We start from the raw sequence: 16,173 nt of genomic DNA, 5'->3' as shown, positions 1-16,173 counted from the left end.
TTCTTCATCCCGTCCCGTTTTTTCCCGACTGATCAAAAAGGCCCGGGCTGGGGGGCTCTTGGTAGGGAATATCCCGACCGACATAGCTTCACCACGACCGAGGAGTCTTTGTCTCTTTCTCCTTGCCTTTGCAGGTAACAGGTCGGGCTCCTTGAGAAGAACCCGGTCGGGAACCGACCGGGAGTTGCCCGAGCGAGGGTGTCAACCCCGAGCGGTAGTCCTTCGGCGAGAGAGCTGACTAAAGACACGTGGCGGCTCTTTACATCGACAGGCAGGGCACCCAGGAGGATGGCACGTGGTGGCTACGTGGAAGACATGCCGAGCAGCTGGGATCTTGTCTCCGGCACAGCGGCTATAAATGCCCACAGTAGCTACCGCGGAGGGGACTTTTGGACGATCGATAGGTTGTTATTAGAGAATCCCGACCGCACTCAGTCGGTACTCAGAGCAACCAAGTAGATTGTGCTTAAGAACTCTACCTTGATCAATAAAGGCTTTACCTGCTTTAAGTGGTCTTGTGTTATTTATATTGCTTACGTAGAATTAGCAGTATCATGTATATATATCATACTATATATATAGCCGCGCATCGCGCGGGTGCACCTACTAGTAGTCATTAATAGTAATACTCCTTAGATTACACTCCAAGGAATCAGTACCAAAATAAAAGCCACTAAAATTCAGCCACGTGTACACAAAAACAGAATAGGCCAAGAGCAGACCACGTTCCCCCTCCGATCATCCTTTAAAACTCGGCCTTTTGCTGCGCCTTCCACAGTTCCACACCTCCTTTCCCCGTTGTACTATTCCTTCTAGAAACACCCAAAAATAACAAACAAACAAAGAAGGTAAAGAAATGGCGTCGTTCGCAGAGGCACCGCCGGGAGACGTGAAAGCCGGGGAGAAGATCTTCAGGACCAAATGCGCTCAGTGCCACACCGTCGACAAAGGCGCCGGCCACAAACAAGGTATCTATCAATTTCTCTCCTGCTTCTTTTTAATTGTTTGTTTCTTATTTAATTATCTAATATTTTCCGTTCTCAGATCTGGTTATTGAATGTGAATTTTGCTTATGTTCGTATGGTTTCCCGATGCATTTGTTATCTATTTATTTTTGCTCTTGAGATCGCTGCTAAAGTTAAGTAGAATTGTAGATCTGTTGAACGTTTGATATATGCTCTTAGTGATACATTTTCTGGCATTGATGTGATCAATCAGTTGGGTATATGCGAGATGAGTATTTAGTCGATCAATTTGTGATGTGAGCGATAAGTCTTTACAGTTTAGGTTGGGTTGATTACATCTGTAATATCAGAACCATTTAATATTACTTCGAGCTAGTTTATGCTTAATTTCAACTTTCAAGCTTGTAAACTCTAGTTGTTCTGTTTTTGTTAGGGAGAAGGAAATTTTGATACTCTTTTACGGAGATGAATGAATTACTAGATTGATGGATTTGATGCCAACTTAAATTGTATTATTAATTATTAATTATGCTATAATTTGTTGATAGATAGATTGTGTGTGTGTGTGTAATTTATTAAAGTATAAAATATTTATTCTTTTAGCATTTAATAATAAAATAGATTGACTGAATCATTCTAGAAAAAAAAAAAATTTAATTGATTCCCATTCATGTTTTAATGCCAAACAGGCTTAAATATTTTACCAAACTCCATTGATCATATGATTTGATTCTCTTATTGGAATTTGAAAAACCAACCACTCATGTTATGTGGCCAAATAGAACTGCAAAATGCAAATAATTACTGATTGCGTAATACTGTAAACATTTTCACGTTGCCAAGTTGGCCATCAAGATGACAATATGTTATGTGTTTTTTTTTTTCTTGTTTAATGCTCTTTTATTCCTTAATTTTTTTTCAACTGTATTAGTTCTGTGCATATTCTCATTTTAATATTTCTTTTGTGATGTCTGAGCTTATTTAGATAGGCTTAGTTTTCTTGATATTTTATTAGGAGACTACTGTCTCATATTTTCTTAGGTATTTGTTGCATATATTGTAAAGTTTTGACATTTGTGAACTGATTTTGTGAAGCTTTTCTGGCTGTGTGCATAGGATACCCATAACAACGTATATTATTTTGTTTGGCTTCCTGGTGTAAGTAATGCGGTGTAGCTAACATTAATTTGGTTTTCAACAGGGCCGAATTTGAATGGTCTTTTTGGTAGGCAGTCTGGAACTACTCCTGGTTACTCCTACTCTGCTGCTAACAAGAACATGGCTGTTATTTGGCAAGAAAAGACGCTGTATGACTATTTGCTTAACCCAAAGAAGGTAATTAAACTTGTTTTATGCCATCTAATATCACAAATCCTACTTCACTGTGGTTTTTTTTTTTTTTTTTTTTTTTTTTTTTTTGAAAAACTTCACTGTGATATTTAAATACCCTAATACGAAGTATCATAATGAGATTAGTTAGGATGTTACCTCATACTCTCATACTACTATCATTATTTTTGCCGGGAGGAGGGCAGATAGTGAGATAGGATGGTTTTTCCCTTTCCCCCGTCTTCTTTGGAGTGCTTTCTTTGTTGCTTCCTATGTGTGTTACTACTTGGCTGATTGCGTGTAATTGTCTTTTGCAGTATATCCCCGGAACAAAGATGGTTTTTCCAGGATTGAAGAAGCCACAAGAGCGTGCTGACCTCATTGCATATCTTAAAGAGTCAACAGCTTAATGAATGATTTTGCCTAAGCTAAGCTAAGTTGACCAGTTACCCATTATTCTTTGTAATAAAGAGACCTTTTTCTGGTATCCTGTGCTAATTGTTTCATAGAGCTCTTGTTTTGCCTCTTTGCATGAGAGGTTTTATTGCACTTGCCAAACGTTAAAAGTTAAAAACACACATTCAATTCAATTCCAAAATAACGATGTTTTTTTAAACATCTGCGCGGTTTGATGTATTTTTGACGCGTTTAATTTTCGCCCGTCAGTGCCCTGCGAGTTTTCTTCATTCCAGATTGAGCGGAACTTTGAACTAACACTTGTGCATTTATTGCTGAGGAAAAAGGTTAAATAAGCCTTTTAACTTTATACAAAGTGTAATTGGTTATCTAAACTTTTGAAAAGAGCAATTAAACATTTCAACTTGCTATTCTGATACATTGAAACTTCAAAATTGATCCCAGATCACTTGCACGTCATTCAAAATTTGAAAATTACGACGACCATCACCGGCCTCATTTGAGTAGAAGGTGACCAATTGGAGAAGGCGACCAATGGTCGCCTTCGCCGAGAGACCACAGTGGGCCTTCTCCACTGGAGAGAGACCAACTAGTTGCGCAACCACCGGTCGCCTTCTCTGGCGGAGAAGGCGACCACAGCGAGCCTTCTCCACCGGAGAGAGCCTTCTCTGTCAGCCCTTCTTCAACGAGGGCGACTGATGCAATCACCGATCACCCATTTTTCTTTGATTGTTAGGGTCAATGTCAGTCAACGACATCTAGTGACAGTCAACGATATTCTATCTAGTGACAGTCAACGATATTCTATATACTTGTAACCTATTGATTATCAGTAAATTGAGTTTATTTGATCTATTTTATAAAGTTGGAGTATTTAATTACACCTTTTAAAAGTTTAAAAGATTAATTATACTTTTGTGTTCTAAATTGCATATTACTGACCTAGTGAAATTAGGTGATATTCCCTGCACCAAAAGTCCGGTGGACAAGAATTGGTATTCCACCCCCACAAGGCCACATAATCTTTAAACATGCAAAATTCTTATGTTTGGTAAAAAGGAATTCAAAGTTCATAAAATTCCAATTCCTTTATTCTATGGGATTACAAATCCCAACCCCCTATGGGACTTTTAAATCCACAAATTGTTGGAGAAATAGTTAAAGTGATTAAACAAAAGTATCATTTCCATGCTAAGTTAGAGTGATTGTTATTAGGACTCTATGTACTTAAGTCTGTTTATGATTCACCCAATCCGTCTATGATTTACAATTTTAGTCTCTCTATGTCTCCTCTTGTATATATACCTAGAATCTGTATTCTTGTAATTATCACTGTTAATACATTCAATAACAGTTCTCATCTGGTATTAGCTAGCTAGGATTTCTTTCCAATGATCGACAGATCTGTCAATTCCTTTGAACGAACTCTTTCTAATGCTGCTTTCTCATCGGTTGCTTCAACCGTAACCACCCTCTCCACCGCTCATCACTTTATCGGTGTCAAACTGACTTATCGGAACTTCTTATTTTGGAGGGCTCAAGTTGTTCCTTTTCTCAACGGACATGACATAATGGGTTTCATCGACGGCACAAACCCTTGTCCGTCGGCCATGATCTCGACCGGCGAGGAGGGGGCGTCACCACTGTCGAATCCCGCTCGTCTTCCGTGGGTTTGTCAAGATCAGGCGCTTCTTTCTGTGCTCATGTCATCGTTGTCTAATGAAGTTATGCCCTTGGCAATCGGGCATCACACCAGCCGTGCAGTGTGGACTGCCCTCACCCCTGCTCTCACCTCCTCGTCTCGATCTCGCTCGTTGAACCTACTTGGGCAGCTCCAGACACTTCAGCAGGGTGACGCCTCCGTTGCTGATTATATCAGCCGAGCCCAAGTTTTGATAGAGGACCTTACTCTCGCTGGCCGGCATGTTCCCCTCGAGGAGCAAAATCTATACGTCTTCCGGGGGTTGAGGCCTGAATTCCGAGGTCTTGTCTCCTCTCTCAATGTCCGGGGAACATCGGTCACGCTCCATAAGCCCTTGGATCTCCTCAGCGTCGAAGAGTTCGTCACCGGCAGTGGTGGACCAAATGCATTACCGGCGGCTTGCTGTGCACACTGCGGTTACTTGTTACAAGCGGTATGAAAATGATCCTCAGGCTAATATGGTTTATCAGGGAGCTCCTTCAGATTCCTCGCAGGACTCTCATACTTGATTCCCAGACACGGGTGCAACAAATCATGTGACTCTAGATATAGCAGCACTCTCTATCTCGGACGAGTATAATGGTAATGAGTAATGACACACTCCGTGTCTGTGATGGTACATATTTTCCTATTAGTCATATTGGTCATGCTTCTTTTCATACCCCCTCTAAGTCGTTTCATTTGTCAAATATACTTCATGTTCCCACATTATATATCTCTTTATTATCTGTTCAAAAATTTGCATATGATAATAAAGTATTCTTTGAGTTTCACCCATCTTTTTTTTTGTTGTAAAGGATACCAACACCAAGGAGATTCTTCTTCGGGGAAATAGTTCTGGTGGGTTATACACACTACCAATTTCAAGTTCGTCACCTTCCGCCAGTTCCGCGTTTCTTTTAGCTCGTGCGACTCCGTTTGTCTCGCATGATCGTTTGGGTCATCCATACCATCGTGTCCTTAGTCGAGTTCTAGTAGTACTATTCGTTGTAATTCTAGTTTATGTAATGAGTGTCAATTGGGTAAATCTGCTCATTTTCCATTGCCACGTGTTGACACTTCTAGTTCAAGCATTCTTGATTTAATATATACTGATATTTGGGGTCCAGCTCCTCTCTTGTCTTCTGATGGTTATAGATATTTTGTTCTCTTTGTCGATGACTTCTCTCGTTTTACTTGGTATTTTCCCATGAAACAAAAATCTGATCTCTATGATATTTTTGAAAAAATTTGTGCTCTTGTTGAACGACTTTTCAATCGTAAGATCAAATCTATCCAATCTGATTTAGGTGCCGAGTACAAAAAGTTACATTCCTCTCTCACAAAATTAGGGATCTATAATAGACAGTCCTGTGTTTATACTCACGAATAAAATGGTCATATAGAGCGAAAACATAGACATATTGTCGAAACTGGTCTTACTCTCATGGCTCGTGCTTCTGTTCCATCTAGGTTTTGAGATTTTGCATTTGAAACTGCAGTGTACTTAATTAACAGAATGCCATATGCTGTATTAAATCATTTCAGTCCTCATTCATTATTGCATAAATCCCCTCCATTCTATTCTTTTCTTCGTGTCTTTAGTTGTCTGTGTTATCCTCACATACGTCCCTATAATCGTCACAAAATGTCTTACTGATCCTCTCCGTGTGTCTTTCTTGGTTATCCTGGGTATTTTAGGGGGTATAGATGCATGGACTTACATACTAATAAGGTGTTCGTATGCAGGCATGTCAGGTTTGATGAGGCGATTTTTCATTTTGCTACAAAAAATTTCAGATTCACATTCTAAATTGTGGGTTGCATCTATCCGTTACCATGTGGTAACCGAGTCGACTGCCCGCGTTCAGTCCGAACCAGCACAGCCTCCTGCACCAGTTCAGACCGAACCAGCACTGTCGGCAACGCCTGAACGGACTAGCGCTACACTGCCGATAGCGCCTGTTGAGGCCGAGACAGTACAACAGGCTGTCTCGGGGCAGCCGCTGGTTCGAGGGCGTCCACGGGGCCGATATACTCGGCCGAATGTCCTCACAGATGATATGGAGATACGGAGCCAGTCTCGGGCACCACCTACAGTTCTGACAGCTCAGGTTTGCACCACTGATCCTACTTGTTACACACAGGCTGTCAAACACTTGGAATGACGTCAGGCCATGGATGAGGAATTTAATGCATTACTACAGAATCAAACTTAGAGTTTGGTTCCGTCTCAATCTAACCAGAATGTGATTGGCTGCAAATGGGTCTTTCGAACCAAGAGAAAGGCAGATGGTTTAATTGAGAGATACAAAGCCAGGTTAATAGCAAAGGGATTCAATCAGGTTCCTAGTCAAGACTTTTTTGACACATTCAACCCAGTTGTAAAACCTACCACAGTCAGGTTACTTCTTTCTTTGACTATATCTTCTGGTTGGACTGTGAGACAACTAGATGTTCATAATGCTTTTCTCAATGGTAATTTGACTGAAACTGTTTACATGCGGCAACCACATGGATACATTGATGCTCAATTTCCTAATCATGTCTATTTGTTGAAGAGATCTTTGTATGGGTTGAAACAAGCTCCAAGAGCTTGGTTTAACCGCCTTCATGCATTTTTATTGTCTGTTCGATTCCAGACATAAAAAACAAATGTGTCACTATTCTATTACTCCTAGAATTCTACTTATGTTTATCTTCTAGTTTATGTTGATGACATTCTGGTGATGGGCAGTGATCCGAATCTTGTGAGTTATTTATTGTCAAGATTATCAACTACTTTCAAGATCAGGATCTTGGTGAACTAGGTTTCTTTCTTGGTATTGAAACCATTAAATGCACTGATGGGATCCTTCTATCTTAGCAACGGTATATGCTTGATATTTTGAAACGTGTTGGTATGATTAATTGCAAACCTCTATCTACCCCAATACCTGTTTCAAAATCTCTTGCTAACTCTATAGATTTATATGATGATCCTACGCAATATCGGAGCCTGGCTAGAGCTCTTCAATATCTTACTATCAATAGACCAGATCTATCTTTTGCAGTTAATCAACTTTGTCAACATATGCATGCTCCAACCCAACAGGGTAACTCAAGTAGCAAATGAGCTATCTTTGTGGGGGAGAATTTCGTGATAACCCAAGTTCGATTCCCTTTGGGCCAATGGACGCATGACATGACCGTGTCTATCTATATTTACAAAAGCTTTAGCAGGCCCTGTCTTTTCTTTTCTTAAAGACAAGCTACAAGTCAAGGGAAAATATTAGAACTATGTATTTGAGTTCAGAATCCTATCACTATTAATACATTCAATAACAGTTCTCATCATTAGACCAAAGGCATTATAATCCTTATACTCAACTTATTCTCCAATTTTCATATTTACCAAACATTATAATTAAAATTGGAACTGATATTCCTAATAATACTATTTCCTTCCCCTCACTTCACTAATGAAGCCCGTTAAGGTTTTATATTTCATAACTCATTTGATCAACAGCTAAAATGTCAAACACTGCGAACTGTGCTCAGTCATCAAAGTGGAAAAGTTTGCTAGAAAATTGAGCAACTTATGGCTTGGAAAACTTCACTATTTACAAAGGTCTAAATATTCCAGATCTTCAAAACATAATGAAATATCATCCTGAACACAAATGAGTTAAGGAAACACCGCCATAATCCCGGTTGTAACTTATTCTGTTCATGATTTTCAGTCCTCAAGGCTTTGGTTTTGACCAGCTATGAATACCAGGTATCTGCAAGGAACGTCGACACACTTGTCAAGCAGCATTGAATATCATAAACAGAGTCCACTAATCTATGCCTGCATACTTATTCAAGGAAAAAGAGTCCTAACTAAAACATGTTCAGATCATGAAAATTGAATGAAGGGACCAGTTAAAGAGCATTAGCTGGCGAATTCATTAAGGCAAGGATTTTAACAGTTCATATAATGCTCCTTAACAAGTGTCCAAAAGGCATAATATATTTTAGCATATTCCACGAATAAAAATCAGCTAAAGTTAATACTACTTATTGACTGTTTTATCATTTACTCTCTCTTCCCTATTTCATATGGTCTTCAGAAAACAAAAAATGTTAGGGCCCGTTTACTAACATAAAACTGTTTTTTTTAAAGAGAACAGAGAATTGTTCTCTGTTTTCTGTTTTCTAATTTTTCAGTTTTCATTCTCTGTTTTCTGTTTACAAAACTTGTTTACTAACACTTATTTTTTCAATTTTTTTTTTTAGATTTAACGTTCTAAAATTAACACAAGTTTAATTTCGAGTGATTTTTATATCTTATATTTAATATATTTTTGGTTTAAATGGAATAAATTTAATTTAATTTTTTTTTTTTACTTTTAAGTCTAATATAGGTAAGATTTTAAATAAAAACTAAAAAAATATATCCGAACCAATAACCTACTAAGTTCACCTAAAATTTAGTTTAGATAATATTAATATTTTTTGAACTAATATTTAAAATATTTTATTCATTTAAATGACATGTATATGAATATATAATTTTTACTTTGAATTCTAATATATGTGAGATTTCGATATCCGATATCCGAACCAAACCTGTATTACAATATAACATAACTAAAAATATTCGAACTAATAATCTATTGAGTCCAATCAAAATCTAAAACATTGTATAGAGTTCAATTCTTAATTTTGATAATGTAAGTAATGTCTAACTTTAAAGTGTAAGCCAATATTGCAAAAAACGTTAGGCGCCCCCTAGGCGCCAAGGGGGCGCCGATTTTTTATTTTATTTTATTTTATTTTTTTTTAATTAAAAAAAAATTAAAAATTAAAAATTTTCAAAATTTAGTACTAAAACATAAGGTTTTCATAGTTATTTCTTAGAAACTATTTACAAAAGTGGTTGTAAAATTGTTCAAAAGATTGTTTAAACCATCTAAATACATAAAAAACTAAAATTAAGAGCTAAAAAAGCATTTTTTTGAGAAATTAGTGGACCAAATTGGACAACCGAGTCAAAAGTTATGCCTTGCGAAACTTTTCCGACATTAAAAAAAAAAAAAATAAAATAAAAATAAAAATAAAAATAAAAATAAAAATCGCCGAACCGGCCGGTTAGGCGGTCTAGGCGGCCGCCTAGCCGGCCGGCCGCGTAGGAGGCCGCCGAGGCCATTCCTCGCGGCGGCCTCCTAGCGCCTAGCGCCTAGGCGCGATTTTTGCAACCATGGTGTAAGCAAATAAGTTATGTTTAAATAAGTAAATAGAAAAGATTGAGGATGGTGATAAGTAAAAGAAGATGATAATGAATGTAATCATAGTAATGTGGTTATAGTGACATATAACCAAATAGATGATAGATCATAGATGATTCTGTTTTCCATTTAAAAAATAGTTTTTAAGAGAGTTCTAGTTTTCTAGAAAACTGAAAAGTTATTTTCAATTTTCAAAATGGAAAACTGTGCTAGTAAACATGTTTTCTGTTTTCTATTCTCCAATTCTCCAGTTTTCTGAAAAACTAGAGAAAATTTCTTAGTAGTAAACGGGCCTAATTTCCCCAAGGACTTTGCTTCACAATTTGTAGTAAAAGTAAAAGAAAGCACATGAAACATCAAACATGTAACTTCATCGACGGTGTCTTATATTAATGTTCTAAATGATTTTCAGGAGTCACAGTTAAAGAACAAAACCATTACCTGAGGGGCTTGTTTGGCCATCTTTTCTCCATAGGTTTTTTTTTTTTTTTTTAACAATTTATTTTTTATCCAAATGAAAATAAAGGCTTATATATAGAACCTAGGAGTTCATGCATTGTAAAGTGGAAACTCATATTAGAAACTTGCAGATGTTTCAATAAAGTTTTAAGAAACAAACCTCAACTCCACGTGGGCCTATTCGATTACGAGAAATAAAATTGAGTACCAAGCTAGCAAATTCGTCAGGTACATCTTCCTGCAAGATTCAGTATAAATTGAATTTTGTATTTCAGTTGAAATCAGTTATAACAAACCACCACAAGAAAAGTGGGTATGGACCTGTATAGCATGGCCAGTATGTCGGACAACCACCAATTGAAATTTCCCTTGCATTTGACCTATTGTAAGAGATCTGTAGAAATGCAAACAAATCTTAGTTCTGTCATTAGTTCAAAAAAATCATCAATTTCCCAATTTCTAAGAACACGGCAAACAGGCACAATATTACTTTTGTTCATTCAAATGACTAGGAGATGATTTAAAAGTTTCATTAGGAAGTATTCCTTTCAGAATCTATCAGACAGTTGAGATTAATATGAAACAAAATTCTGTAAAAGCTACTTGCAAAAGAAATAACATTATTATGCTCATTGATGAATGTTCACTGAACCTACTAAATCAAATGAGTTAAGCCTTAAGAGTATATTAAATGAGTAGTGAGGAGTGAGTAATGAGTATCCTTTGAAATGCCCTTCTTATGTTAGTATGTGACTTAGAGGTGTCCTTTGAAATGATCAGCACCTTCTAACTTAAGAAATAAATGGGGTTGTGCACTTGTGCCCTCTAGTATTGACAAATTCAATGACATGATCTGAGCTTTCCAGCAATTCGCATAACTGAAGCTATTTTTCAAAAACGCTTGCAATCAAGTAAATTGTCTCTTAAAGTTTGTTTTCTTCTAAACATCAAATTTCCCATTTAATAAATCTCAAAATTGAGTGTGTTAATATCTTATAGTACCAGCATATCCTTTGATAACTTGTGCAATGAAAATAGTCTTTGTTCATCCTCTTCTATTAATCTAGTTCATCAACTTCAGACGTTTTGGAGCTTGTTAAGAGATTGCACAAGTGCACAACTGACAAATTATGTTCTTGTCACTCTTAAGCTATGAAGAGGTCACCCTTTAAAATTCTAAAGGTCTTTACCATCATCTATCAAGAAATTGAACAAGACAAATTGCTTAAACTTTAGTATTCTACATCCTCTGTACATACATTTCAAACTCCTGATCGTCTGTAGTCTTGCTTACATGACCAAAACCTTCTAAAGCTTCCACATGTATGCTAGAATAGATGACCACTATTCCAATCCACAAATTTTGCTCTCTAGCCTTTTCTCTTTGGATAAGCCTCCATACAAGCTTTTTAACAATGAGCAAGTAAAATGCATGCATAGATAGAAACTACTGAAATTATCATGTTAAATTGACAAGTTGAATTGCAAAAAACCTGTCCAGTCTGTCTGTCCCTGCTAAAAGCAAGAGTTTTGGTACAGCACTTGATAAAAACTTTTCAGAAAGGCCTTCATACCTGAAATGCAAGTTCAACCAGAGATTTTTATGCTGTCACAAAATTTCACAATGTAATCACCTAATTTGATGTGAATATCAGATTAGGAAAAGAAACTAGTACCAGCCCCTCCAATATTGCTCAGTTTCTTCCAGTCTTGATCGATAGGTGAAACTGCAACACAGGAAAAAAAACCTTCCCCTAGTTACTAATTATTACTCTCTTTTTTTTTGGGGGGGGGGGGGAGGGGGGAGGGTGGGGGGGGGAGGGAGAGAGAGAGAGAGAGAGAGAGAAAATCTTGGGAAGGGAAAGGCAAAAAGAAGAGAAAAAAGATGCCAAAACTAGAGCAAATATGCACACCATTTCTTTGAATCATCAAATATCAATGTGCTTGGAATTGATATGCGAGCAGAGTCAATATTTCTTAAAGTGCCACCTTTCACACTCCATTCAATCTACAAATATATATAAACCTTAAATTAGTATCATGATTAATGGAGATTAAAGGCTAAGAGAATGGCATACTAGAAGAAAACCCAAGTGGTCAATGCAGTGAAGTAGAAATGTGATACAAGAATGACGAGGCCATGATATTTTGAGACCAGAGGAGGCAAGTGTCACTATTAAAATGTGTACATATAATTGATCCCAAAAAGGACACAAATTTCAAGATAATTTACCGCTTTTTCTAGGGATGAGAAATGCTGCATTCTGTTTGATAGGATCTTCTGCATATGAATCAACGACGACATTGCTGTCCCCTGAAATTTTGGGAAACCAGGTATCGTATTTTGTTGAATTTATGCAGTTGAATAATTCAAAATGTTAACACAAGACTAATATTTTAGACCTCAACAACATCCACAACAATCAGCCCAGCCAAAGTAGATAGCACTTTCTTTGCAGCAATATGAATTGCAACTGCACCTCCCATGCTGTTGCATGATTATAAAAGAACATTAGTTCATTGGCAGTTGCTTAATACTATTCAATTTATGAACTTAGTGCAACCTGTGGCCAACTAGCACAACTGCAGGTGGAGCATCTCCATACATCGTCTTAAAAACAGCCACCACATCACTACATAAGGTCTGCAATCATTGTAAGCAACTTCTCAGGACCGGCCACGTTGTTAATAGGAAAGAAATTAACACAGCAGTTAGATAACAAATACCTCAATAGACAAATCTACTTCATTCTCTGTGGAAGACTTGCCATGTCCCCTCAAGTCCACGGCCACTATCCTAGCTTTCTCCTTCATTTTGCTTGCAGCCAATGCAAATGAAAGTCTGGAAAATCATAGAAAGTATACAAATTTCAAAAGAAGGAAACACTTACCATTTTAGCTACTTGTGTGCAGGAAAAAAGTATAAGAAAATGAAATATATTTTAAGATATCATTACAATTTTCCCCAACAGTGCACTCAACATACCCAGAATAACCACCACCATGTAAGCACAAAACTACTGGTCCTTCAGTCCCAGCCAAATAAACATGAAAGACCTGAAATGCAAAGAAAATAAAAGATGATTCTTCTATTTAGGAGAGAGAAGAAACAAGCTGGTAGAAAGAAACAATGAAGGACATTTACAGAAAGTTCACTAACATCATTTGAATCTGAAATCTGTACATCATCCTCTTTGTCAAAATAGTCTGACCAATCTAAAGGTCCATATTTCTGTGAAGAAGACCTGCATATATATATGATGAGATATCAAATCATCAGCAAAACAGCCAAAACTTGCATTATAAAGATGATTTTAAATCAAATGAAGAAAGACATCTGGTCAACAAAAACCAAATATGACAAATTTAAAAACTGTAGTAAACATTAACAGATATCACACAAGTGGTCTATGGGCCATTTATACAAGACATAAATAGATAGAGCAAAACCTTAAAATAGTTTGAACCCCCAAAGGATGCACAACTCAAATATTAGCAATAAATGTGGAATTTAACTTTGTGATACAATTAATCCTTATCTGTATGGCAGCATGCCAGCATATATTAAAAGTCCCTTCTTTGGAGCTTTATAGTTTCCTTTCTAAAGAAAGCCAAACAACAGCAAACTTGATACTGAATCCCAAAATGGGACATTTGCATGAGCAAAAACAGAATATAAGAAGTCTTTTCTATATATCACAGATGAAAAGCACCTTAGAACATGGAAAAGGAAATAGATGAAAAGCAATTAAACACCTAAGAATGCACACTGCAAGTATATGCCAAGACATAATACCCTGTTTAAAATTAAATCCCAGATAAGAATTGTAACCAAATCAAAATTTGAACTGTCTTTCCAGCAATATGCCAAAATATTTTGATCATTTTCAAACTAGCACTTCCATTCCTTAACAGAATATGATATACAATCATACAATCACAATACACCAATAGATAGATATATTTCTCTGTGGATTTGTGATGGCACGGAGATTATCAACTACTTGCACAACTTATCAAAATAAAAGAGATTACTATAGCTGACAACTTGCCACAAAGAGCAGTTTCAGTTTCAAGCTTGTGTTAGATTTGTGATAAAATCTAGGAAGTGTATGCCTCAAACCTGCTTGGACATGTAGCAACCACAGTCCAGGCACTAGATATTGGAAACAAGCAAATCCTGAGAATTAAGATGTACCAATCTCCATGAAAGAAAACCAATCCAATTAACTTTAGAGAAGAAGAAGCTTGAGATGTCTAAAAAAGTTCCAAGAGACTATGGCTAAACATTGTATGATGACAGTGACAAGTCCCTGATGCCTATTTTTATTTTTATTTTTATTTTTTTCTCACTTTACACACGGTTTGATCAAAAAGCAACTAATAATTTGCACCAATTTAGAACCATTAAAGTGCATAATGCACTTAGAAATCCAAAGAAAACTCCAAATTCCTCGTTTCAAAATTAATCAAAAGTCTGAACGTGTTAACATTCTACTTATTTTCATAAATATTGATGATAATGAATTAAAAGACACTGATTATTTCACATTCTTATGGCTTAAAGCAACATAGTGATCATATGCTGTACTTCAAAAATTTAAACATACACTCATCACATACATACATCAGAAGAGAGCTTACTGAATGGGAGGACGAGCTGGAACGGAAGAGAAGGCGGAGGGGAGGTTGTCGCCGGTGGTAGTATCGGAATTCTGGATTTCCTCTGAGGAGTCTTCCGGAAGTGATGAAAGGTTTGAAGAATCCATTTCCAGGTGAGTTTGAGAGATCGGAGATGGTATGACGATCAATTTCAGGGAGAAATCCGACGGCTTCTCTGTTCTTTCTCTTTTGGGAAGTTCACTGGAAAAATTGGAAAGTTGGAAGGTTCGGCTTCTCAAACTGAACTCAATACAGGAGGAATAATTTGATCCGGCCCAATTCATTTCATGCAAAGTGCTCTGAAGTGATCCAATATGTGATTCCAGGACCCGACCCAGACCCATATACCCAAAATGAAATTGTTATACCATGGATTACAACCCATTATGCATTGTGGATCCTAATCTAAAACGATATTCAATAAACATATAATATACTTTTAGTTAACAAATCTTAACTAAAATAAAGCTATATGGTTGGGAAGTAATTAATATTACAATTATTATTTTAGTTAGCAATTATTGTTACAATTATTACCTCTATCCTTATTATTATAAAATAGTCACAACATCCTTTACTAAAAAAAAAATACAATATTTGAAAAATAAAATAGCTATTTTTTTCTCGCCCATAACAAAGGATTACATCTATTGAATTAATGGAGTTATTAAATGTAATGATATTATGATTAAGGATTCCGATTCCCGATTAATATAAAATATGAAACGATGCAATATTAATTAAATCTTTTACTTTACAATGAAAGTCTATTTGATATGCTTTTGTTATTTATGGTGCTTATTGGGATTATAATATTAAATAAATTTTGGATGAAAGTCTATTCGATATCCGAACAGTGCAATTAATGCAAGCCTCTACATATAATTTTTCTCCTATAAAACACCCCAGATCAAATCCATGTGAGCGTAAACTGCAGCAATTTGTCATACCATTTGTGTATTTTCATGGCCATGACGGCGGAGGAGACAAAAGACGATAGAATGTAGAGGATGCTCTAACAATCACACCTACCGAAAAAAAAGGAGTAAATAAAAGAGAAGAATCATGAAAAGTGGTAGAAAAATGGAGCTAAACATTAAGGAACCACCTTCTACAGGTAGAGATTGTGGAGTGTACATTTCTATCTTCTCAAATGCTTCAAAGAAATGGCAGAAGCGAGAAGGGATGAAGAAAGCAAATGTTGCGGGCCGTGGGTCAATTATTGGACTTCAGAATTTAAAAAAAAAAAATCATTTGAGCCATAAATAAAAATTTAAATATTTAAATATATAAATGTATATTTCGGGTCTTTAATGTTTTTTTTTTTTTTTTTTTGGATTTCTAAATTTAGGACTTTTAAAAGAAAAAAAAATCATTTAAATTATCTCCACAAAAAGTGATCTTGGGC

The 16,173-nt window shown here is 36.4% G+C and overlaps 2 protein-coding genes across 2 annotated transcripts; one reads left to right on the top strand and one right to left on the bottom strand.

Annotated features, from left to right (window-relative positions):
• The first annotated feature begins 766 nt into the window (after window positions 1-766).
• On the top strand, window positions 767-2,910 carry LOC109148537 (cytochrome c). Its single transcript, XM_019296275.1, has 3 exons — window positions 767-968; window positions 2,167-2,300; window positions 2,612-2,910. The coding sequence occupies exons 1-3, from the start codon at window positions 857-859 to the stop codon at window positions 2,702-2,704; spliced, it is 339 nt and encodes a 112-aa protein (XP_019151820.1). The 5' UTR covers window positions 767-856; the 3' UTR covers window positions 2,705-2,910.
• A 4,936-nt stretch (window positions 2,911-7,846) lies between these two features.
• Window positions 7,847-15,004, bottom strand: LOC109148528 (protein phosphatase methylesterase 1). Its single transcript, XM_019296271.1, has 13 exons — window positions 14,748-15,004; window positions 13,264-13,348; window positions 13,090-13,160; window positions 12,831-12,945; window positions 12,668-12,747; window positions 12,507-12,591; window positions 12,337-12,417; window positions 12,017-12,111; window positions 11,780-11,830; window positions 11,597-11,677; window positions 10,425-10,497; window positions 10,264-10,341; window positions 7,847-8,156 (listed from the first exon to the last, which is right to left on the bottom strand). The coding sequence occupies exons 1-13, from the start codon at window positions 14,870-14,872 to the stop codon at window positions 8,118-8,120; spliced, it is 1,059 nt and encodes a 352-aa protein (XP_019151816.1). The 5' UTR covers window positions 14,873-15,004; the 3' UTR covers window positions 7,847-8,117.
• Between the last annotated feature and the right edge of the window lie 1,169 nt (window positions 15,005-16,173).

The sequence above is a fragment of the Ipomoea nil genome, unplaced genomic scaffold (assembly GCF_001879475.1).
Source record: "Ipomoea nil cultivar Tokyo-kokei standard unplaced genomic scaffold, Asagao_1.1 scaffold2144, whole genome shotgun sequence".
In the NCBI taxonomy this organism is placed as follows: domain Eukaryota; kingdom Viridiplantae; phylum Streptophyta; class Magnoliopsida; order Solanales; family Convolvulaceae; genus Ipomoea; species Ipomoea nil.
The sequence above is the reverse complement of the archived record's forward strand: the minus strand, read 5'-3'. Positions and strand labels throughout refer to the sequence as shown.

Excerpts from the sequence above, each read along its gene's own strand:
- LOC109148537 (XM_019296275.1), top strand. The coding sequence starts at position 857 with ATGGCGTCGTTCGCAGAGGCACCGCCGGGAGACGTGAAAGCCGGGGAG. Across the intron at positions 969-2,166 it reads AGGCGCCGGCCACAAACAAG|GGCCGAATTTGAATGGTCTT; the intron begins GTATCTATCAAT and ends GGTTTTCAACAG. Across the intron at positions 2,301-2,611 it reads ATTTGCTTAACCCAAAGAAG|TATATCCCCGGAACAAAGAT; the intron begins GTAATTAAACTT and ends TGTCTTTTGCAG.
- LOC109148528 (XM_019296271.1), bottom strand. The coding sequence starts at position 14,872 with ATGGATTCTTCAAACCTTTCATCACTTCCGGAAGACTCCTCAGAGGAA. Across the intron at positions 12,748-12,830 it reads AAGTAGATTTGTCTATTGAG|ACCTTATGTAGTGATGTGGT; the intron begins GTATTTGTTATC and ends CAATGATTGCAG. Across the intron at positions 11,678-11,779 it reads GAGCAATATTGGAGGGGCTG|GTATGAAGGCCTTTCTGAAA; the intron begins GTACTAGTTTCT and ends CTTGCATTTCAG.